The 25,860-nt window shown below is 43.2% G+C and overlaps 1 protein-coding gene across 3 annotated transcripts in view; it reads right to left on the bottom strand.

Moving 5' to 3' along the window:
* SFMBT2 (Scm like with four mbt domains 2) overlaps positions 1 to 25,860 on the bottom strand; it is an 819,725-nt gene that overhangs the window by 148,173 nt on the left and 645,692 nt on the right. For all 3 annotated transcript variants that reach the window (XM_085653540.1, XM_085653542.1, XM_085653541.1), the window contains one exon: positions 20,774 to 20,816. In XM_085653540.1, coding sequence (XP_085509666.1) covers positions 20,774 to 20,816 — 43 coding nt within the window. The remainder of the gene's footprint in view (positions 1 to 20,773; positions 20,817 to 25,860) is intronic.

The raw sequence follows: 25,860 nt of genomic DNA, 5'->3' as shown, positions 1-25,860 counted from the left end.
AAATGAGTGAAAGTGATTGAAAGACTGAGTGACAGTGTGTGTGCAACACAGGTGATATTGGCCAGCAGTAGGGGAGGCGGGGTCGGTCACCAAGCCTGGTATCTGGCCAGATCTTGTACTACCCAGCTCCCAGTATCTAACCCCCCTGCATTCAACCCACCTGCAGGTGGCCAACCACTTCTGGGTGTAGCCTTAGCAATAAGCAGTGGGGGTTGGTCGCATGGCCTGGCCTGGTCCGGCTCCCAACCTTCCTCAGGAAGCTAAGCTCGCCCACTACACCCGCCCACCTGTGAATAACCAACCCATGCTTCACCCTTATTACCAACCCAGTTATTGCTAACCATAAATTGGCCACTATATTTTATGATTTAAATGTTTGATTTTAGGACTCCTGGAACCCATTACAAGAAAAATGTTTGAACAAATTACAGCTAGAAACTTTTCACCGCCCTTTGCTTGCCCAACATACTGAACAGGTCACAATAAGATATTATTGTTTCCAAGAATGCAAACCTTACAGGTGAAGGAAGCTATCCACTAGGATAGACTAGTCATCATTCTCGCTCAGTCACACTTACACTGTCATCCTCACACTGCCAAAACAGGAGCATATAAACATTAAAATAGTGCTAAATTCAGGTTAACAAATGATAGATGCTTCCTAGAGCCTAAATGCAAAGATAACGAGTTCTTGACAACCCATTTTTAAATGAGGCCTGTTTACGTTCTATAGATTCTGAGCCTTCAGTTTCAACCTTCAACATCAAAACACCAAACATTGTTATGCTGAGAGGCACATAGTAGGGAAAACGATCAACCCTGTAATGGCATTGGAGAACAGAGGGCACATCAACCCATGTCCATTTCTATGGCATTTATTTAAATGTACATTCATGATCTTCACCGAAGCTGTACTACCCTCATCCCTGCTCCTCCTCATTACTTTAGTAATGTGGGCATAAATATGGGAACAAATATCCACAGGACTTGAGAATTTAGGCATGCACTTTACACCTACATTCAAATTATATTTAAACAATAATCAATTTCTTATAAAACACTGCATTTCGATGTGTGCGTATTATAGCAGAACATTAGCAGTGTTACTCTGAACGAACAGCCGCGGTGCGTCCATTGGGGCGTAGGGGCGTAGCCCCACCAGCCACTTGGACCCGCGGCTGCTCACGTATGCTAGCAGTGACGCAGCGCTGTCAGTTTTCCTTTCCTTCACAATCACAATAGCGTGGGTGGGACCGGCCGATGAAGGGGGTGGGGCCGGGGGCGAGCACTCCGTTTGAGTGACAGTGCACACACTGAAGGCCAGCGGCGCGTATGCGCATACTCGAGTTTGGGTTGTGACCAACCCAAACATGCGCACTGTCAGCCAGTCAGCCACTACTGGCTAGGAGAGCGAGGGTGGGGGACCCGAGAGGCCGAGGGTTGCTTCATGCAGCAGCCCCCGGTCTCTCCTATGGGTGAGCCCTATCTGTGCCCACGGTGCTGTAGCCAATTCAGGCGCTGCTAATGTTGCAGCGTCTTCTTGATTGGCTGAGAGACACCGCGCAGCCTGCAAACCAGGTATTGGGTGCCACGCAAGGTATGGCCAATCACTGTGGCTTATGCGAACAGTGATTGGCCATCATCGTTAGCAGGTGCGCACTGGCAGTCCGTCGTCACCGCGCCACACACACCTCGTGGCGGTGTACACTGTGTGGTACTGGCTGGCTGCTGCTCCTGCTCGTGTTGCCAGGTGAGTGTTTGGAACTGTTCCCAGACGGGCTGAAGTGCCGCCGGGACTTGAGTTGGGTAGCAATAAACATCTGTTATTCAGTGTCAATATGCCCCTCTATGTCAACGTTCACTTTACTTAATATGTTATTTTAAATGCTTGGTTAAGTGAAGAATTATTCTTATCTTCCTCTTAAAAATAATAATTAAAAAATGCAATGGCACAAATGAAAGTGTTGTTATTTGAAAACCATGTCTAGTAAAATGGCCACCCGAGTGGATATCTATTTTTCAATTTACATTTTAATTGTAAGTGCATTTGTAAGCGTACGGCAGCTACGTTTAGAATACGGCATGTTTTCATTTTTATTTTTATCTTTGTCGCACATGCTTGGAATATAAAAAAATAATTAAAAAACACACACCATCTTGCCAACGTCGGACCTATCAGGATTGCCAGCGTTTGTTTTGTTCTGAACGGATGTTAGAGCTCTTGTTAAAAGGTGTGTAACATATTTCATATTTGACTGCAACATTTCTCCTTTTCTGGTTCGATCTCGCTGAAGTCTTAGATTTGGAATATCCATTGGGCACGAACGTGAAAGGGAATATGGGAAGTACTCGCCTGACCTGTTGTCTCACAGTGTAAATAACGCAAATGTCGCCAGACCAGACGCTGTTACTTCACATCCAACCTAATGGCATTCTACAACTCCAGACACTTGCCTCATATTATTAAACTGAAACTGCGCAACCGCAACGGGAAGATCCTTGCCTGACAAATCTTCAATATTTGCCACATAAGCAGCTGTTGTAACCTGTTTCACAAGACAATCCAAGTTCTCGGACTCAAATGTCATGTGTCAGACAGTGTATAATACGAAACCTCGCCGTGCTGGTGTCTGGCTTCCTCCTTTCTTGCTCCGACATACCGCGACACGGATCAGGGGGGTTTAGAGCCAGCTCCCAATGAGAAGAGTATATTTTTCAAATGAAAACACGTCTGGCAGTGTGGCACGACACACGGCTGATTAGGTAGGATAACCAGAGGTCTCGGATGGCCTGAACCAACTTCTGGGAGCCCTCGTGCCCGGTGGAGCCCCCACCAGCTGTTATTGTTCTAAGTGAAACTGCAGTGCCGTAGGAGGGCTTCCCCCCTCAGACTGGTGTCAAGGGGTCATTTTATAATTGCGTTAAGCTCTTTAGTTTTAGGGGTATTCCACGTCTAATTGCCAAGACACAACTCAGAATGCCTCAACTTCCTTCCAGGATGCCAGTCACAGCCTTTCTGGGTAATTGACGGTATATCTATAAAGTAAAGTACCCTAAACCAGGCGCGAGGCATCCGCGAGGGAACCGGGGCGGGCCTATTATCTCTGAAGCGCGAGCAAAGGATCCGGGCAAAAATCTTTAGCCTGAAGAGGTTTTCAGGTGTGTGGAAATATGGATTTTTATGGTTGGTTATGTCCCCTATCTTGGACCCCAACGGTTTCATGTATAAATCACAAGTACATGTATGTTCCCTCCAGTTCCAGTTATGAAGACGCAAACACATGTGCGTCCACCGTCAGCATGTCCTCTTTCAGATCCGCCATGAATGGGCCGGATATTCTATTCCTAAGTATGAAAGGCCACCGGCTTTATATGGTTCATTTATCCCATTTTACAGTCCAGGCGAGTAGGCCCTGATTCTGCCATTAAGCCTTTTTCTGCCTTCTGCCTCTGAAAGCTCCAGTCTGAGCCTGCATCTGTGACCATGAACTTTGTCTTACTCCCTGCGCTGCTAACGGTGTCTGACTCGGCCTATCTGCCTGCCAAAAACTGTATTTCACCTTCAAGATTATCTGCTCTGCTCCGCTCCTCGTCCGATGCATTCCTGTCTAGTAGTTTAGGTAAACATTCCTCCAGCTACCGTGCAAAGGACCAGGCCTCGCTGTCCTCATGCAAGTAATTCATAGCCCTGTTACCATGGAATATTCCTACCCCCTTGCATCTAGTGTAGACACTTAGACGCCTGTACACGCACTAACAGTCAGTATAGTCAGTATAGAATAAGATTCTATCCTAAAGAGACCTCTCTTTTTGGATAACACAGTTCTTTAAACATAGGATATTAGATATGATTTGGGATTAGGTTGACATAACCCCAGACTTTTGTCTCCACATGTAGAGCTAAATGTCAAGTCCCTTTCATCCTCTAGTTACACGTCAATCACACGTCATGCTGCTGCGCGCGCATCTCTGCCAAGTATTTTTGCTGACATTGCGAAATTCTTTCATGGAACCACCCATTTATGACATCATATCTAATGACGTTCTTTAGTTACGCCTAGTTACACCCACTTTAGTTACGTATGTATGCTTTTATCTCTGATATCAACTGTTACGCCTCCTGCATCTGTTTCACTGTAATGCCTTTTCTATAAAATGATTACCTGTCAATAATGTATTGCTCCTTCCTTCCTGAACTCTCGTGGTGATGGAATAGAAGGCCCATAATTCGAATTATGTTCCTTTGTATAGGAATAAAGCCCGTTCCGAACCTCTAATACCACGGATTCTGCCTCTTATTTTACTGAGCTATTGTTATAGTTTTTCCGCATCAAATTAAGTACCGGTAATTAAATTATTTACCACATGAATGGCGCCCGAATAGGGACACTTTCTCATCTCACGCGCCGGAGGTGCGTTGCAGGCCCGGTCTCCTGCCACAGCTGGACGGACAACAACGCGTACCCACAGGATTTCCTGTATCTCCCTCCTGCCGAGCGGGGGTAACTGAGGCTGCGATCAACACCCAGACGAGGCGGTGAGAAGTGCGAAGTATCCCGACCAGAGCCTAGCTGAGAGAGCAAGATCCGAGGTATACAGAGGCCCACCAGGTTCCGAAGTTCCGCAGTTTCGAGTCGAGTCCAGTCTGGTCCGAGTCCAGTTCAGTTCAGTTCCGAGGCCTTCCGTTCCGAGCTACCCGGTGAGTACCATTGTCGGGGAGGCGTTCTGACGTGCACATAGGTTGTGCCGGTCAAGACGGGTTTGGGTACACAAATCCGGTCTGCACTGTTTCAGCAGTGTATCTGTACTGTTTAGCAGTATATCTAGTATGTCTAGTATATAATTCAGAATTACCTAGTTAGTGTCGAGTATCATGCTTAGTGACTAGTTCCCTAAATGGCCATCATTGTTGTTCATTAAATGTTAAATGTTTTAAATACGTTCTGCATATTGTGGTGTGAATGACTGTTCATTATTGTGTTTTGTTGTATTAAACGTGTTCAGAATTAGGTATCAAATCAGTTTTCAATATGCCGCTCTTTTCGAAATTAAGACAGATCAAAACTAGAAAAGGGGTACTCGAAGAAGCTGTTCCCATTCCTCCTAGGGACACTCCAGGGTACTTCATGTATCATAAACATGGCCTAGACGCCATATTATTTCTTGATTTATGGGTAGACTACACCAAGGAATTCCCAGAAAGTCAGAGGTGGCCCGCAGCTGGGACCTGGGACGCAGATTGCATCATGAAAGTAGAGGAAGAATTATGGAAAAAGAAAGCTAGACAATCACAGAAAGATGCCATTGAATTATGGCGTAAAGAATCGTATAGACGTACAGAAAAAGCACGTAGACAGGAAGAGAAGAGTAAGGAGAATTCCGATAAAGTCCGAGAGAATCTATTAATTGAAGAAGGTACCCGAGCAAAAGCAGAACAAGTAGACAGACAAAGAAATGCCCTTATGAATGGTATGTATCCTCTTCTGGCCGAAGGGTTACCTAAGGCTACTCTGGAGATACCCAAAGACTTGCCACCCCCATTGTTTCCGATAAAAGCACATCCCAAAGGGCATCCCAGAACCGCAGAAGATGTTTTCCTTTCCTCTTATTTAGACGACGCAGCTCCCGAGTATGCTAATACTGCACCACATAGACCGCCTGCCGAGGGGGTTCAACGCCAAGACCCTCCGTCTGTACCTCCGCAACAACAAATTCCGACACAAGTTCCGGCAAGCACATCTGTTTCTACAGCTGTACCCACACCTATGGTTGCTATATCACGTTCAACGAATCCTTTTACACCCAGCACCCCAGGCGGTGCTACAGGAGGTACAACAAACATCTTTTCCACGCCACCCAGAGTAAATAAACTTTCCTTTCAAGAGTTAGCTCACCAACGTACGCCCAAACTAGTAACTCCAGACACGCTTAAGGAACTTCTAATAGATTGTAGATATGACCCTGTGCCCGGCAAAAAGGATGAAATGCTGCTGGCCTCATTACGTATCCGACGAGCTGCAATATATTTAGGGAGGCTACCAGGAATGACTGCACATTTAGAAAATATATATCATTTTGTCCAGTCAGGGCGAGATTCTGAAAGTATTAATAGAGCCATGGAGTACCAGAAAGTGGAGATACAGGGAGAACTGTTACGTTTCCTCATAAATTGTGTGGTCAGAAATCAAGACCGACCAGGGGTAAATCCGGAAGAAATGCAAATTCTTACCACATGGAGTCGGAATATATCAGAAGGGAGACATGATAAACGATTAAGTATAATAGCTATGTGCCGAAAAATCCGCAAAGAAGTAGAACGAATACACGAAGAAAGATTAGCAGTAGACCAGCCTGAACAAACCGAAGAGGAGGAAGAATTAGAACTGCCCACAGGACAGTTAGAAACAATGGCCTATGTAGGTAGAGGAAGATCTTGCAATAATACCAGATGCTTTACTGATCCGATACGTCCGATACGTCCAGATAATAACAGAAATTTCCAAACACCTATAATAAATATAAGGTCCCCCGAACATTCGTTCCAAGCCGCTGACAAATTACTCCGAGAACGAAGGGGTTATCATATACTCGATTCTATGGACGAACAAGAATTAGCCAGGTCAGCCGTTCACTGGGTTGACAGTCCCGGAAAATATAGTGATGATACACTAGCACACACGTTTTTGAACCTCAACCCAGATGAACAGCGTTTAGCTGGTATCTACATGATTCAACAACTCCTTACATTATATAAAAGCCAACACTCCGATCCTGGTCCCTTACCTGATATATTGACTGAATTACTCACGAATAAATGGAGAGGTTCAGGTACTGAGTTAATTAGAGAAATACTAGAATCCAGAAAGCAGTATATTCTTTTTGTATGCCCCGAACATGTCTCACTGCCCATCAAGGAAAGAACGACGTATTATATGGATAGACAGAATCCCTTACGCGAAGTCCACCCGATAAAAGGTGATGACAATCAGTTTAAACGTGTGTTTGTATACACACCCATATCTAAAATGGAACTATTAGAAATGAAGAAAGTGGTACCCAGTCATGACAAAGACCCAGCGGGTTTCCACCGTGAAATTAAAGACATGTTGCTCATGGGAGAGTATACCTATCCCGACATTATGAAAATATTAAAGGTATTAATGCCGGCGGGCATTTATGAAAAACTGAAAGAAAAGGATTGGGAGGTGGGAGACCAAAAGATAGATTGGACAGCATTAGAAAACGAAGAAACAGCTCGAGGTCCAGGTTTAGGGCTTGGGGACAAGACCAAAATACTACCAGGTTTACTAGTACAGGTACTGCCACGTTTATTAACTACGAAAAAGGAAGACTGGGGTGCAATCTCAGCCTGTAAACAAAAGCAAGATGAAGACACTAGTGATTTTTATGCCCGATTCGAAAAATGTTTTGGTATAAATAGTGGAATAAAAGCAAGTAGCGAATCGTATCCACATCTGTTTGTGACAAAATTAGTTGAAAATGCCCTGCCCCAAGTTAAGAATAGAGTATTGAAATTCGAGAGTACCTGGCAAGGTAACACTCCGTCACAAATGTTACAAATGCTACAGTACCATCACAATAGAATTAGAGAGGAACAAGAACATGAACAAAGACGCATGAAAGACACAAAAATGAAAATGCTAGTTTCCCAGACAGTTCCAGCTGACGGTCATAAAAAGGGTATGACACAGTCCAGTGTTTCAGCAGGTTCTGTAAAGGGGACATGCAACTATTGTAAACAGCCAGGTCATTATGTACACGATTGTCCAGTTTTAAAACATAATATCGCCATAGGTAATACAAAAGAAAGACCACGACCACTTAGACAGGATCAGAACCAACCAGGAGCTCCGCAGCATGCACAGGCCATGCCAGCTCCGCAACAGTCTATGCCAGCTCCACCACCACAGCCTATTGCTGCCACACCAACAACGACACGACAGATGTACCAGACTGCACAGTATGACTATCCTGATTATCAACGATACTCATGAAACAGCCTAGAGAGGGAAGTTGGCTTACCCCTTATCGAGGTCCCTGTAGATCAAGAAGGACCTTATGTACACAGTGAACTATTAGGCCAAGATAGAAAATTTTTACTTGATACAGGGGCAAGCCGAACAACCATAAAACGTAGTGAAGTTCCAGGGGCACCCCTCTCAGGCTCACAGAATATTTCCCTTGGTTTTTCAGGAAAACCTATCATTAACGAAGTGTCACAGCCTCTTCCACTTACGATTGGTCCCTTGACACGAACTACAGATTTATTGCTTACTAAATCATGTCCAGAAAACCTGTTAGGTATAAAAACATTAAAAGCTCTAGGAGCTATAATATGTTGTTCTCCGGAAGGAGTAAGATTGTTTTTACGTGATTTCAAGGGGCACTACGTGTCCCGAGATATGGATCACCGACTGCAGACTTTACCCACACATTTATGGGCACAAGGCCCTACAGATGTTGGTTGCATGAACATTACACCATATCGAGTCACACTAAAGACAGGAGTGGTACTACCACGAATGCGACAATACAAGTTACCACCAGATGCTGTAGTGGCTTTACTGCAAATCATTGACGAGCTTATTACCCAAGGAGTGGTTGTGGAAACCGGCTCCAATGTATGTAATTCCCCGATAATTCCGATTCTTAAACGAACTGATCCAAAAGCCCCGCCAGTATATCGATTGGTTATTGATCTGCGCGAATTAAATAAATGTATTGTACCACAATACCCCGTAGTTCCAGACATTTCTTCATTACTGACAGCCATTGATTCCGAAGCAACATTCTTTACTGTAATAGATCTCAAGAATGCCTTTTTCAGCGTCCCAATAGATCCGGAAAGCCAATACTTGTTCGGATTTAGTTTAAATGGACGAAGCTTTAAATTCACACGCGCACCTCAAGGATTCACAGAAAGCCCCAGCATCTATAGCCAAGCACTGAAACGAGAACTTGACAGTATCCACATGCCAGTCAACACTGCCCTGCTTCAATATGTCGATGATCTGCTGATCACCGCTAGAAGCGAACCTGAATGTGAAAAAGCTTCACTGACGGTTTTACAATTTTTGGCCGAAAAGGGGCACAAGGTGTCCCCTACTAAGCTGCAATTCTGTGTCCAGCGAGTTGTTTACCTTGGGCACTCGCTGTCCAAGGAGGGAAGGCAGCTTACACCCGACCGCATACAGTTAATTGATAACATGTCACTACCCAAGACACAAAAGGAGGTGCGGGCTTTTATAGGCCTCACTTCATATTGTAGGCAGTGGATCCCTCAGTATGCATTTCTAGCAAAACCACTCATTCAGTTGACAACACAGGAGGCAGCCACATCGACTGTCCTTCCTTGGACTCAAGAACATACACACGCCTTTGAAAGTTTAAAGAAAGCTTTATGTCAAGCACCTGTCCTAGCAACACCATGTTACAGTAAACCGTTTACACTCTTTGTTACAGAACGCGAAGGTACTGCCTTGTCAGTACTCACACAGGAACAAGCAGGATCACACAAACCATGTGCTTATTTTTCTAGTACACTAGATCCCGTAGCTCAGGCTCTGCCTGCGTGCCTGAAATCAGTGGCAGCGACAGCTTTAGCAATCAGACAAAGCGATGCCATAGTGTTAGGACATCAATTGACAGTGCAAGTACCACACGCAGTAGAGGTTCTTTTGAACCGCACGCAAACACAACACTTGACTATAGCGAGACTCACCGGTTATGAACTGACATTGTTTCAGCCACACATAGAAATCAGACGTTGTAGTACATTGAATCCTGCCACACTGTTGCCAGTAAACGGAACAGACCCACTAGCACATGATTGTATTGAAGTTATTACTATCACGACGAAACCCAGACAAGACTTGACAGACGTCCCATTGTCAAACCCAGACCTGACGTTGTATGTAGATGGTTCATGTATGAGAACAAGTACAGGAGAGCTAGTGGCCGCGTATGCAGTCACAACAGACACTGAAATTATTGAAACAAATTGTATTAATACCTTGTCAGCTCAAGCAGCAGAGCTCATCGCTCTGACACAAGCCTGTATTCAAGCCACAAATAAAAAAGTCAACATATACACTTATTCACGTTATGCATTCGGAGTTGTACATGACTTCGGCGTGCTGTGGCGAGAGAGAGGTTATTTAACTTCTCACGGTGCCCACATTCAGCACGGACCCCTCATTCATGCCTTATTAGATGCAATACATCTACCCACTGCAATATCAATTATGAAATGTAAAGCTCATACGAAAGTTACTGATATCATTTCCCAAGGCAATGATCTAGCTGACAGAACAGCTAAACAGACTGCTCAAACTCACACATCTGACATGACAAAGACAATAGTTCCTACACCAACACACTGCATGATGGTTAAGGATCCCGCTCTTGACGTAATTGACATACAGACACATGCTACACCAGAAGAAATAAAGAAATGGACTGAATTAGGAGGGATCCAAACCGATCAGGGATGGATGACGAAGGAAAAATCTATATGGTTTCTTCCCGACTCAATGGTCCAAGTTATCATTAATACAATACATAGTCCAGCCCACCTAGGAGAAAAAGCTATGCTAGACAGCATTCAACACATTTGGTTCAACAAACATTTACGAGCAGCAGCTAAACAAAAGGTTCGTACCTGTATGATCTGTTGTCAGTTTAACCCAGGTAAAAGCATTCCTGTAGAACAGGGTGGATTTCAGCCTCCTGATCACCCTTTTGAAGTCCTCCAGATGGATTATATCCAGATGGAACGATGTCGAGGATTCAAATATGTTCTTGTAGTTGTTTGTGCTCTTTCCCGTTGGACAGAGGCATACCCGGTTTCAGATTACACTGCCCCGACTACTGCCAAACAGTTGGTTCGAGAATTCTTCCCACGGTACGGTTTACCACGTGCTGTCTACTCAGATAACGGCCAGCCGTTCTCATCCGAACTAATGAAACACGTTTCACTTTTGTTAGGTTATCAATGGAGATTTCACTGTGTCCGACACCCCGAGGCAGCAGGTCTCGTGGAACGACATAATCAAACTCTGAAAATTAGATTGTCCAAAATATGTAGAGAGAAAGGTGTCGACTGGGTAGTAGCCTTACCAGTTGCACTCTTTTACATGAGAATGGTAGCACATTCTCGAACAGGGCTATCCCCTTATGAGGTGATCTTCGGTAGACCACCAAATATGTGGGGGACGCCTATACCTCGTAAAATCACTGACGTTGACTGTAATATGCTGACAGATTACCTGGCTTCCTTGATGTCTGCACTACAATCTTGTCGTTCACAGGTAGCTGCAGCCTTTCCCGACAACACCGAGGTGAAACCCCACGACGTAGTTCCCGGGGACTTGGTGTTAGTGCGGAATTTTGACCGGAAGACTCAGCTGGATCCGAGGTGGAAATCGCCTCAACTTGTTCTGCTCACCACGAGGACAGCCGTGAAGATCGAAGGTCGCAAAGGCTGGATACATTCGAGTCATATCAAGAAATTTCATGGACTACCATCCGATATAGAGACTAAACCCTGTGTTTCTTCAAAGACAGACTCAAAGCTCCCTTTGGTTGAGCAAACGAACTCAGAACTATACAGACTAAAATTAAGGTCCAGTCAGTCAGACAATTTGATTGTTTAAGTCCTCTCCAAGGTGAATCGGTTGAATTTGTCTCTGACATGTATCCTCTGGACCGGAATAGAGAAAGAAATAATGAAATGAAGTTGAAAAAACATGCGTACTGTAAATCACTGCGTAGTCATTGCACAGTGACGTTATTAGTTTTGTTTTTCTTATGTCTTTTAATAATCGCTGCAAGTATATTGTTGCACACGTATTATCCTATTTTTAAACATGTTTACAATGTTACTGCTGAACATTCTTTTAGTGAATTACCCCCGCATGAGTTGTCATATAGATTTGCGCTGCGCAACAACACTTTTATTAGTATGTTACATCATTCCCATCAGACTAGCAATGCTACAAACTGTTGGATATGTGGCCGACTCCCTCCCTATCAGAACTATAAGGGAATTCTGCCTCTCTTTCCATATCCATTCACACACAATGGCTCCTGTGGAGCATGGTTTAGTTTAATTAATTCCTTAGATACAAACTCAGCAGTTTATCAAGACAACTGGGTATGGGGAAACCTGAACTTAGTTTTGCTTAAAGTCTGCTACCCTAACAAGGAGGGACTTCCCAAAAGAACAGGAACTGATCTAGAAAATGAGGTATATGGATTAGGTAATTTTACACTTAACCTCATGATCCTGAACGTTGAATCTGAAGCTACACCAATCTTGTCCGCCATGTCCGTATTCCCAGTTAAAGGGGAACTATGCATAAGAAAGAATGGCTCCATACACATGGGCCATAGTAAATGCACCACTGTGATAAAATTCAGTGATCAAGGCAAGTCTACATTTAGAGCTTCTCGTCATTCCTACTTTATATGTGGACAGACCGCATATATACACCTACCTTTAGATTGGGATGGTACCTGTTACATAGCATTCCTTCTACCACCTGTTTTCCTAGCTCCTCCTGATTATCATAGAAATACTCATTTAGTACACAATAGACAGCAGAGAGATCTCCCGATAGTCGATTACACTGAAACAGCATGGGAAAAATACACAGATTTCAATAAAGGTTTCTTTCCCTATATAGGTACAGTCACTAATAGTAAGTTGATACGTAGATTAACCAGAACCCTTGAAGCAGTAGTGAACGAAACTATTTCCGCCTTAGGCAATTTAACAGAAGAGCAGTCTGCTATGCGGATTGTTGTGCTTCAAAATCGTCTTGTCCTTGACGTCATCCTGGCCGATAGGGGCGGAGCTTGTAGGGTCATCGGATCAAGTTGTTGCATTTTCATACCAGAAAATTCACCGTCAGTATATAAAGCCATAACCCGCCTTCATAAGATTGTAAGCCAGATACACCAGAGTCCAGGCACCTGGACTTGGTCCAGTTGGTTCTGGGGCGTGTTGTCAGCCTGGGGATGGAGAATGCTCTCCTTCCTGGGTATTGGCTTTCTCATACTATTCAGTTGCTGCTTATGTCTACAATGTGGGCCAGCGATTTGTGGTCTATGTGCCACCTCGTGTATCCCACATCCAAGTTTTCGTTCAAAATCCCGGAAGAAGAAAGAAGAACAAATGATGTTATATGAACAGATCGATGGATTGATGAAGATTGATATCTCCTAAGGGCAAGTAGGGGACAAGGAGGGAATGTGGAAATATGGATTTTTATGGTCGGTTATGTCCCCTATCTTGGACCCCAACGGTTTCATGTATAAATCACAAGTACATGTATGTTCCCTCCAGTTCCAGTTATGAAGACGCAAACACATGTGCGTCCACCGTCAGCATGTCCTCTTTCAGATCCGCCATGAATGGGCCGGATATTCTATTCCTAAGTATGAAAGGCCACCGGCTTTATATGGTTCATTTATCCCATTTTACAGTCCAGGCGAGTAGGCCCTGATTCTGCCATTAAGCCTTTTTCTGCCTTCTGCCTCTGAAAGCTCCAGTCTGAGCCTGCATCTGTGACCATGAACTTTGTCTTACTCCCTGCGCTGCTAACGGTGTCTGACTCGGCCTATCTGCCTGCCAAAAACTGTATTTCACCTTCAAGATTATCTGCTCTGCTCCGCTCCTCGTCCGATGCATTCCTGTCTAGTAGTTTAGGTAAACATTCCTCCAGCTACCGTGCAAAGGACCAGGCCTCGCTGTCCTCATGCAAGTAATTCATAGCCCTGTTACCATGGAATATTCCTACCCCCTCGCATCTAGTGTAGACACTTAGACGCCTGTACACGCACTAACAGTCAGTATAGTCAGTATAGAATAAGATTCTATCCTAAAGAGACCTCTCTTTTTGGATAACACAGTTCTTTAAACATAGGATATTAGATATGATTTGGGATTAGGTTGACATAACCCCAGACTTTTGTCTCCACATGTAGAGCTAAATGTCAAGTCCCTTTCATCCTCTAGTTACACGTCAATCACACGTCATGCTGCTGCGCGCGCATCTCTGCCAAGTATTTTTGCTGACATTGCGAAATTCTTTCATGGAACCACCCATTTATGACATCATATCTAATGACGTTCTTTAGTTACGCCTAGTTACACCCACTTTAGTTACGTATGTATGCTTTTATCTCTGATATCAACTGTTACGCCTCCTGCATCTGTTTCACTGTAATGCCTTTTCTATAAAATGATTACCTGTCAATAATGTATTGCTCCTTCCTTCCTGAACTCTCGTGGTGATGGAATAGAAGGCCCATAATTCGAATTATGTTCCTTTGTATAGGAATAAAGCCCGTTCCGAACCTCTAATACCACGGATTCTGCCTCTTATTTTACTGAGCTATTGTTATAGTTTTTCCGCATCAAATTAAGTACCGGTAATTAAATTATTTACCACAGGTGGACGGACATTGAGGGCGCAGGATTTCCTTAGTGAGGTGAGTCTTTGTTCTCTGTTAGTTTTGTGTTTATTTTTCACATTCCTTGGTGCGAGTGAGGTAGCTCAGTGGGTCGAACACTTGGCACTAGATTTGTTCGCACCCTGCTGCAGGTCACAGGTTCGAATGGGCCCGGAAGTGGTTTACCAAACCTTTCAGAAGTATAAGTGAACCAGTTGTCTGAAAGAAAGTCAGTGATTGAAGCGTCTGGGGTTTGTGCTGTGTGTTGAATATGTATGTATTGGACACTTCCTTGTAGATTTGGGATCTGGCTTTCTAACGTCATGATTTTACATTCAGGTACTTGGATTCCTACATTTTTTAAAGAAACTTCAAACTGCAAGTATCAGAAAGCAAAAACCAGTACATGTGGGACATCTCAAACCTCAAGTTTTGTTTATGTGCACAAAAGGCATTTAGGGAGCAGCGTATTTTTACAGGGGAAGGGAATAGAGTGCTGGCATGCCTGCACCAGCTCTCCCAAATGTATTCTGGTTACTGTAGTTCATAACAGTTTAAGTACGCCCAGGTAGAAAGTGTTAACCGTTAGCGTTAACACAGCCAGTGCCTGCATTTCTGGATACAGGTTTATTAGTCACTTTGTAATTTGTCTGTAGTGAAATCCTATAATTCGAACGAGAAATACAAAGCCAACCTTTCTGACAATCTATCTTTCAATTTTAATGCTTACCATCACTTTACGGATGCCACTGAATTCATTTATGAGGTGGCTTGTATTTGATTTCTAGTTATTGTTTTATTTTTATTTTATTTATTTTTTACAAAAAGCAATCCTGCTTTGTATGCTTGAGTTTTAATGCTGTCCGAGCAGAACCCCTAAAATTACTGAGGCGTGTCTTTATGTAATTGTTTTATATTTGAAAATATCTTTCCTATTCCTGATTATCCCGTAACACCGCTCTCAGTTAATCCTTCCCAGGGACTTTGTGGGCTCCTTTTCAGCAGATTATGTCTAAAGAGTGGATCAGCGCATCTATTAATAAATGGGTGAACATCTTTTTGCAGCCTTGAGCCACAGATCACGTAATGACATTCTATGACCAATGCATTGCAAAGCACTGCAATGCATAGATCATGGCTTCCTTCTCCTGTGCAGATTCCCTCCTCCTTTACGTTTCTCCATTTACATGCCCGGCTTTGCTTATGTTTTTCCTGGTATTAGGTTCTATGAAAAATTCAAAACCGTGTTTCTTCAGCTGTAGCTCAGCCTATCCGGGCTTGCCTGTGCACAATTTCCATGATTTACCTTTAGAAGGGCATCAATATTTTAAACTTAAATATTCTTTACATTTTTACCAGTACAAACTTGGACTTAGCTGGATAAGTATCACAAAGTTGCTTTGGGAAGGCTTCTCTAGATATCCAGTACGTAATGAGAACTTTACCAGACTTTTGCCTCTAAGCCAGCAATTTGCAGCACAATATGGTATCTGTCCAGCTCAGAATAAATGTGTCATGGCACTCAGCCGCATGTATTGCTTGAAATGGAAATATAGAAGTATAAGTACTTATTATCCCTAGTACTTGTTTGCTCCAGCAAGTTCTGGTACTTTCTTGGTAAAATTACTAACTGTTTTACAAACCAAAAGCAGTGGCAGACAAAAATACGTCACAATAATATTGTTATCTTTTCATTTTCAGCACCTGACAACCTGAAACATTACCGCATTTTGGGGCAATTTTCCAGCAAACAACAAGAGGACCCCAACCTCCTTTGCTGCTCTCTCACCCGACCCCGGCTACAACCCAGCAAACACCAGTGTTAAAGGTAAGGAAACTGATGCTATATATTTTTTTACATGGGAGTTAGGGATATGTTTGTATGTGGTCACTCTCAAGGCCCTCAAGCAGTGTCTTTCAGTGCCTCCAGCAACCACTATGGCACAGAGAGGCAGGAGGCAGTACGGCTCTATTTTTAGCAGTCATTTGAGATGTATTAGGATAATGCACAAGATATATGTATAATGTATTTATACTGTAATTTGATATTATTGCACTGCACCTTATACGTTGTACTTTGATTATTGACAGGTTTCTTTAATATATATATATATATATTGGTAAGGCCAGCAACACACCATCATGAATACAGTACAAGAGCTGATTACAAAGTCATTCCAGTCACGGCCACTTGAACAAAAACTACAGATAAAACAATTAGGACCTCATCAGCCTGAAATAAACCTACAGCAAACTACCCAGGACAGAGGAAAAATGTCAAAACGTACATTCTCAAATGCCTGGTACACAAAAGCTGATTGGCTTACAGGGTGCCCTATAAGAAATTCTCTGTTCTGCTTCCCCTGCTTGCTGTTTGCGGTGACTTTTCTTGGACACGGCAAGGAATGGTCGACCTGAAGCACATCGCTGAAAAAATAAAGAAGCATGCGCTCACAAGAAATCATCTGGAAAACCTGACAAGACTGGGAATGTTGGGGGAAGACGCACCAATTGAGCAGCAGATAACTGATGCGTATCGCAAATCCATTCAAAAACACAATGAAGCTGTTGATAAGAACAGACAAAATCTATCCAAGATCATTGATTGCATTCGTTTCGGTGGTGCTTTCGAACTGGCATTGCGAGGCCATGACGAATCAGAAACTTCCTCAAAACCTGGGATCTTCCGAGGACTAGTGGATTTAATGTCAACCATAGACCAGGATTTGGAAAGACATTTAGCACATGCTACAGTCTTTAAGGGCACCTCTAATACAATACAAAATGAACTCCTTGACTGTATGCTCGAAATTATAAGAAGCCATATTGTGCAAGAGTTGCGAAACACAGACTTTGTGGCTATTCAGGCTGATGACACCACTGATGTGTCCACTCAAACACAGTCCGTGTTAGTGTTTCGGTACCTTGACAGTGACAGAAACGTTGTGGAAAGATTTTATGGCTTCACGCACTTAAGTGACTCTAGTGCAGCAACCATCACTGAAGCAATACTGTGTCAACTGGACTTAATTTTCCCGGACCTGCCTCAAAAACAAAAACTTATCGCACAAAGCTATGATGGTGCGTCCGTAATGAGTGGAAGCCTTAGTGGAGTACAAAAACGAATTTGAGATGTGTACCCTAATGCTCATTTTGTGCACTGTTACGCCCACCAACTCAATCTTATTATGCAACAGGCGGTATCAAAGATCAGAGAGACACGAGTTTTCTTTCAGGATATCGGAGGCATAGCAGCATTCTTCACACGTTCCTCCAAAAGAACAGAATCCCTTCATGAGATTGTGGACAAAAGCGTACCAAGGGGATCCTCAACTTGTTGGAACTTTCACATTCGTACAGTCAACTTAATCTTTGAACAGAGGGAGGGCCTTGAGAAATGTTTTGTCGCCATAGCATCCAGAGCAGACTTTGATCACACAAGTCAGAGTGAAGCCCATAGCTTTATTAGAACACTACAAGACAAAGAGTTTCAGTTCTTACTGTTTTTATTTCATGACATAATGATTCCTGTTGATGTGTTATACGATCAGTTGCAAAGAAAAGACCTAGATACTGTCTCTGTGAAAGCCAATACATCTGCATTTGTACAACAGATTATGAAAGTGAGAGATGGGGTTGAAGATTTAGAGAGCAAACTGCCGGAGCATTCTATTTTTGCAAACCGCAGACAAAACATCACCTCTCTGGTTCGAATTGGAAAGGAGATATGTGACATTGTAATTGTGCAGGCGAAAGAACGTTTTTCATTCACAAAACATTTGGTGAGTGCGACTTTATTGCAAAGTAAAGAGTTTGCACAATATGATGAATCCTTCCCTGAGCGTGCTCTGAATCAGGCTGTGGAAGCATATCCTATGCTCAAAAAAGAGCAGCTGAGAACTGAGTTAACTGTACTCTACGGAATGCCTGTGTACCGGAAGGCCACAAGCTCCTTGACTTTGCTGAGTTTAATTCATAAACTGCATATGGAAAACTCACTTACAGAGACAGTGACTTTACTAAAAATTGTGATTACGACTCCAATGACAACAGTAGAAGCTGAACGATGTTTTTCAGCCTTAAAGCGCATAAAGACATTCCTCAGGAACACCATGCTAGAGGAAAGACTAAATGCTTTGGCGATGCTATCTGTAGAGAGCAAGCTAGTCCAAAAGATACCGGACTTCAACATGAAAGTAATTTACAAGTTTGCTACACTGAAAGACAGACGTGCGGATTTCATTTACAAAAAGTGAATGCTGCTACTTGTTTGTTGAATACAAGTACTTGCGTGGACCTATGTGAAGTGTGTGTACAAAGCTCAGCTCAACCAGAATCACGGTAACAGCGCATTGCGCTGCCTCTTTTATATTCAGTATATTGTAAGACTGTTTTTCTTCCCCCGCCTTTCCTTGTTTTGTTTCCCTGTTTTCCCCTTGCTTGCCATTCGTTACTCTAGAGTCTAATATTCAGTATGTTGTAAGACTGTTTTTCTTCCCCCGCCTTTCCTTGTTTTGTTTCCCTGTTTTCCCCTTGCGTGCCATTCGTTACTCTAGAGTCTAATAGAGTCGGAAGGCCGTAGGGGAAGACTGTGGACTTTTCTTCAAGTTCCTGACGCTCCTGCGGAACGAGCCTGGCAACCATTACACTGCTGTGCAACTTCTTCTACTCTTAGAGCTGAGATTTCCATGAGTCTTATAGTCTGAATTCAGCACCTGAGCATAATAGGACACAATGTATGAAGCTCTGTGGTAATACTGAATAAGCAGCTACCTATGTTATGCCATCTATTAATGTAATAACTGCACTTTCACAATTGCTTTATTAACCTTCCTGCTTTCTCAAATTTGCTTGAAAATGCACGATTTTTCTTCTTTTTTTTCAAAATTTTCTTGAGTAGATTTTCTACTCAAGTGGCAGACTTCTGATCGCGAATGGTCACAACCGCCCGTGTTAGAACATTTTTGCCAGATGTCCTCTTAGGGACTGCAAATCACGCTAGGGGTTGCCAAATCTCACTCGCCCTTCCAACTTACCATTCTGGAGCCATGTGCAAGAAACACGTCTGTTATGTGGCGATTGGCGGAATTTGGTCTGAACTCAGCATTATGAGTGACACGCAGTTCCCAATCTTCTGCCAACTCCTCAGGCGAAACAGAACATACCTCCCATCCCTAGTTCTGCTTTACACAATACAAACTTTTATAGTTTGCGTAGTTAAAAGAAATACATAGGGAATGCACATACAAATATATGAATAACCCCTACCAAGTTGAACAATGTTTTAGAGATCTCACTGACATCTAGAAGTTGTAACATCACAGGCAAGAATTGCTGTCATTTATGTATCCAATGAGCTGTACAGAACAACGATGGATTTTAAACCTGGTGAGCTTGGCAGTATGACGCCTGGCCCTGGCATATTCTATGAGCTACTATAGCACAATGGGGACAATATCACAAAGTGAGCACTGAAAGTGCTAATTTAAGACGGGTGTCTGCCAAAGTTTTTGGTTTACTCGAGTCTTAAATAGTTGAAGACCTGGGGCAGTGCTGTTTTACCACCCCAGGAAGTGGTAAATGGTTTCTTGCCACAGGAACTTTAAAGGCATGTTCCACGTTTGGTCTAAAATGTAGCAGCACTTGTTGACCTATCTAAATAAACAACAGATCACCACACACTAACATATACAAAGCAACATAATATAATTAAAACAAAACAGCGCCCAACAGTGCAATCGATAGATAATGCAACAAAGCAAGCACACTACAGCACATCACATTGCAATGGTCAGCATAAAAACACAGCAGTACAAAAAACAACAGACTGTATCACCACCCTAAAAAATCCTACACAGCAAATATGCACAAACATTCTTGTCACATATACGCCCCCTCAGAAAAACTGCTTACATAATAACCGGTTAAATGTCTCCTTAATAAAGCTCTCTGTGATATTCCTAGCAAGGTGGTTTGTAAGCAGGGTGTGGTTGAGAGGTGTATTATAACTAACGTGAAACTTGTCTTTTTACACTGGGGAGAACCCCACAAAATACAGCCTGTCGGTTCTGTGCAGCTGCTGATGGATAATTGTTAATATTTTCACTGGCACCTCAGCCCCTTCCATTCCTGTCCACTGAGCATTGCTGCCAGGCTCCTCGACGGCTCCTATCCCAGTGCATAGTTCACCTTGGAGACAAATTGCCTCACCCTGACACACAGACAGTGCTTTGACAGATCACTCTGCATGCAGCATTTTAAGCCATTAACATGTTGAAGGCTAACAGAAACTTACTGTTTTTCTGGCTGCACAACAGCAATTTTTCTCGTCTGCTGCACTGTGGAACAAGAAACGCATTTTAAATCAAGCAAAATGTAAGTGACATAGACACGTTGAAATGAATGATAGGATGGAAGGGAATGACTGGTTCATTTATTGGTGGTAAAGGCCTCGCATGAATGTGCAGTGTTAAAAATAACATAGCCAGCTATTCATTACACATTTATGTTAAATGATCAGTTGTCACTGTAATCGAAAGGGGCTTCCACATTAAGCCTCACCTGCCTGCCTTTGCAGATTTATAGCCTTGAAATCCAAGTGTACGAGAGCAAAAATACATATATATTCACAGCCATGGCCTGGACTGTAATTGGTCCCCGCCAGTAATCTGCGTTATCTTTGTGTGGATTGAACTGCAGGGTATAGCATAGAGTCGGCAATTGTGCTGTTATGCAACAGTCACGTGTACTCAGGCTGCAGCGACAGGATTAAAAAGCCTCAGTGATGGAACAGACTACTCCAGAGGTATTGCACCTTCCCAGAATCTGCTTGAGTGATGTACTAACAGACATTAAGAGAGTGCAACTTAAAATAAGGGGACTGTTTTAACTGTAATTGGGGCTAAGAAAAAAAGATTTTAGTGTACTGAGAGCACTGCTAATGTATGGCATAGCCCTCCCCTCCCACAAACTCTGAATGACCCCTAATAGTATTGAAATGTTAAGTATCACAGAAGTCTTATTTTCTCAGACTCATAATGCTAGGCATTTTCTTTGTTTTTTGGAGTATTAGGTAGAGTTCAAGGGACCTTGAATTACTTCAACGAACAAAACACAGATATAATAAAGAGCGTCTATAACATAGCAGCGCTGAAAATCATAATCACACGTAAAGTGATTATCAAGAAATTACTTATACACAGACATTGGGCCACCTTGAAACTAAGCAGCGCCGAATGACTTCACAAATGAATAATCGATTCTGGGCAGAACACTTGAAAAATACATTTTGTTCAGTGTAGGTCAAGAACCCTTGACAGAAAGTGAATTAAATTGTGTGATTATCTTTCAGACTATTTTCCAACAACCTGGATACTTCTCCGCAGGGCCGAGTAGAGATTTACAAGTAATAAAGTCCCACTTCAACTCCTCCACACATTAAAAAACATTCAATGGACCACAGAGGATGGAAGTGAGCAATATGTGCCGTCGATTTTTGCCTTTTTTGAAAAATGTTCTTGCACTTCCAGGGGATGGATTGCCTCTAATTCGGGACTGTATTAAGCAAGCCCCTCTGTGACTTTGGTGTTCCATCGGTGCATGTGCAGCCTCTCTTAGAAGAGCCGAAACGGGGGACTGTTTGGAGATTGCCTCTCGCTGCCCTGGATAAAATCTGTTCGAACTAACCTCTCCAGCCTTGAATCGATTATTCATTTGTGAAGTCATTCGGCGCTGCTTAGTTTCAAGGTGGCCCAATGTCTGTGTAAAAGTAATTTCTTGATAATCACTTTACGTGTGATTATGATTTTCAGCGCTGCTATGTTATAGACGCTCTTTATTATATCTGTGTTTTGTTCGTTGAAGTAATTCAAGGTCCCTTGAACTCTACCTAATACTGCAACAAACAAAGAAAATGCCTGGCATTATGAGTCTGAGAAAATAAGACTTCTGTGATACTTAACAATGACCCCACATTCATCACGAAGGAGGATAAGAGGTGGGTTAAGGAAAGATTTCTGGTGGAACAGTCCAGGGCCATGGAGCTGGGCCCTATCCACCTTGGACTCCTATAAACAATATGTCCTGGGAGAGAACCGTATCTATGGACGGGTTAAAAGCCTCTGGCAGTGGTTACTCCTCACTAGATTTTGTCTTCACTCTGTTAGGTGGAAACTGTGTTTTCCCATTGGTCAGTATGATATTTCAACTATATGTCATTGCCCTTGCGAAGAATCATCTGATCAAAGCCTACTGCACTTTCTGCTCTTCTGTAGGTTTTATAGAGACCTGACTAATGGCTTGCTTATCCCAGCTGTTCAGAAAACTAAGCTAAGAAAATGCAGGGCTGTGTTTCTCTACTTACAGTCAATACCGTCTCAGGGCGTCTGCTTTAGAATAGGCTTATTCCTAAAGTCAGTTGTAACATTACGTAATTCCTTGCTGTTTTAATTGAGATTTTATTAACCTATTTTTAGCACTTTAGCACTGTATCCTTTTGGATATAGATTATGTTTTGTTTCCAGCATATGGTGGTTTTAACATTTTTATACAGTATTAAGTTTGTTGATTATTGCTTTGTATGTGCTTTTATGGTCAATATTCTTGGCTGAAATAAAGTTGATTCTATCTGTAACTTTGTTTAAATGTGTTAGGACAAAAGCACAGAATAATGTGCGTCTACCAACCTCCAAGTATGTTATCGAATGCAAGTACCTAACACAATTTTAGAGGAGTGATAGGAAAATAAGTTTCACACTGTATGACTTTGCTTCATATCCACAATTGTTTACAGATGACAGTTCGATATACCTTTTTGTCTTTGTTTGCCTAATGTAAAGTACCGTACTTTGAAGCCACAGTCAAAAAAGCATATGTTGCACAGTGTAGCCCCCATGATTAACAAAAGGTCACTTTCTCTCTGTACCAACTACATCCACTTGCCTGCCCAAGCATCTTTTTCTGCCTGTCACCAGTTTATGCTATTTTCAGCCAACAAGGTCATCTTGAGGAAGAGGCATACATTTTTTGTATTCTCGAAATACAAATGGCAACCCAAGTGAAAAGTCTTCATGACCTCTCCGAGTGTCCTAACAGCGAGCCCAGGGAAAAGGTACAAAACCTGGGAAAATCCCAAGCCAGGGAGTTCATAGGTTACCACTTAATTCCTGCTCTGGCTTCCTACCATGTGTACACAATATTTTGCACAGATAACCAGCACAAAAAAGTAACTGCTTTAACAAATATAGCATGTGTATTATTAAATGGATTCCTCAAATGTCTGCATCCTTCAGTTAGAAAGCCATCTTTCTAAAATCCTGAAGGTTTAAACTAAATTCAACAATGATTCGAATTCAGGAGTGTGTGTGGTCAAAAAACAAATGTCTGCTTCATGCAGTCTGCTAACTCTCATTTCTATGTCCCTGATCATTGAGACCAGCAACATGATCTTCATTCACCACCTTATGGACCCAACCAGTTCCCCTAAACATTTAGCCTTACTCCTCAATATTTTTCTGATCTCGTTTTTGTTGGTGTTTGTAAACTTTACCACTGCTATTCAGTGCTAAAGTATGTGTGTTCACTATTTATAACAGAGTAATATTGGCTTGTCCCCAGTTGGCATATTTAATTTACTTAGAAATCCCTATTGAAGTGGTATTACATGTACCCTGGGCCTCTATATTAAATGCTATCAAAGGGTCTGCAGCTATTATTGTGCCACCCACTTAAGAAGCCCTTTACACAGGCCTCTGTTTTAAACCTGACCTGGCAGACCCAAACCTTCCTTTTTAATACATATAAGTCACCCGTAGGGTAGGCCCTAAACAGCCCACAAGACAGGGTGTCATGTATTTGAAAAGTAGTAAAAAACTCTTAAATCCATTTTTCACTTATGCAAGGCCTACTTCTCCCATAGGATAACATTGGAGTTACCTTATTTTACCCACGCACTCTGCGGGACACAACCTCGACCCTCTCTTCACAACAGGAAACTCCATCACTTTCAGCCACACCACCGACTCCCGTGGACAGACCATCGATGCATCCACTTCACCTTCAGAACACCCAATATCCACAGACTCCAGCACCTGCTCCCACGAAGAAACTGGACAAAAATCGCTGACGACCAACTCACCTCCTCACTCTGCAACTCCACCCTGACCACCGTGAAAGACGATGCCCCCAACACCGCCACCCAAACTCTACACAGATGGATCACCGACAGCGTCAACACCATAGCACCCCTCAAGAAGATAAAACAATGCACACCAAGAAGGTCAGATGGTTTACCCCCAAACTCAGAGAGTCCTGACGCACCTGCCACCACCTCGAGAAGATCTGGAGGAACTCCAAATCCACAGAAGCCCACAACAACTTCAAAGCCGCCACCACTGCCCACCACCAGCTCATCAGAAACACAAGGAAAACTGTGATTGAAGACAGAATCTCCACACACGTACACAACAGCAAAGAGCTCTTCAACATCATCACGGAGTTCGCCCAACCCACCAGCGAGTCGACTGACATTCCCCCCTCACAAGACCTCTGCAACAAACTCAGCACCTTCTTCCACCGCAAAATCAAGAACATCTACGACAACTTCGACGAAGACAGCCAACACACGGAACCCTCATCAGACACCCCCGACACCCTGAAGTCAACGATTGACAGCCCTAACCACCGAAGACACACGGAAGACGATGAAGTCAATACACTCCAGGGCCCCACAGACCCCTGCCCCCACCATACCTTCAACAGAGCCGCCGACACCATCGCACCCATGCTCCCCCACACCATCAACCGATCCCTGGCGAACGCCTTCTTCCCCGATGACTGGAAACACACCGAGATCAACCCCCTCCTGAAGAAGCCCTCGGCGGACCCCACCGACCTAAAAAACTACAGACCCATCTCCCTGCTCCCGTTCCTAGTGAAAGTCATCAAGAAAGCCATCTGGTACAAAAGAGGATGGTGATGGACGGAGCATCAGAACCAATCAAACACTCACACCCAGTCAACAGATCTGGGTTTGATCCATCACCGTTCTTTAGCCCACTCTGCCACCCCAGTTCACACATGGCCATATGCAAATCCGTCTGACCCTGTGCCTCATGGGAACAGTCCAGCCCGAACTGCCAAGCCATGCCTTCCCTGGACTGGAAACAAGCTTCCTAGGACCGGTTTCTGGCATTTCAGCCGTCTTCAACCAGGCTTGCCTGAATCCAGTGGCAAAGTGAGCAAGGGACTCACGTCTGAGCATACCCTGCCAACTTATGGCAAACAAAATGGTACAAAAGAGGATGGTGATGGACGGAGCATCAGAACCAATCAAACACTCACACCCAGTCAACAGATCTGGGTTTATTCCATCACCGTCTTTAG

This window comes from Triturus cristatus, chromosome 4_1, assembly GCF_964204655.1.
Source record: "Triturus cristatus chromosome 4_1, aTriCri1.1, whole genome shotgun sequence".
Classification (NCBI taxonomy): Eukaryota; Metazoa; Chordata; class Amphibia; order Caudata; family Salamandridae; genus Triturus; species Triturus cristatus.
This window is presented reverse-complemented; position numbering and strand designations above follow the sequence as displayed.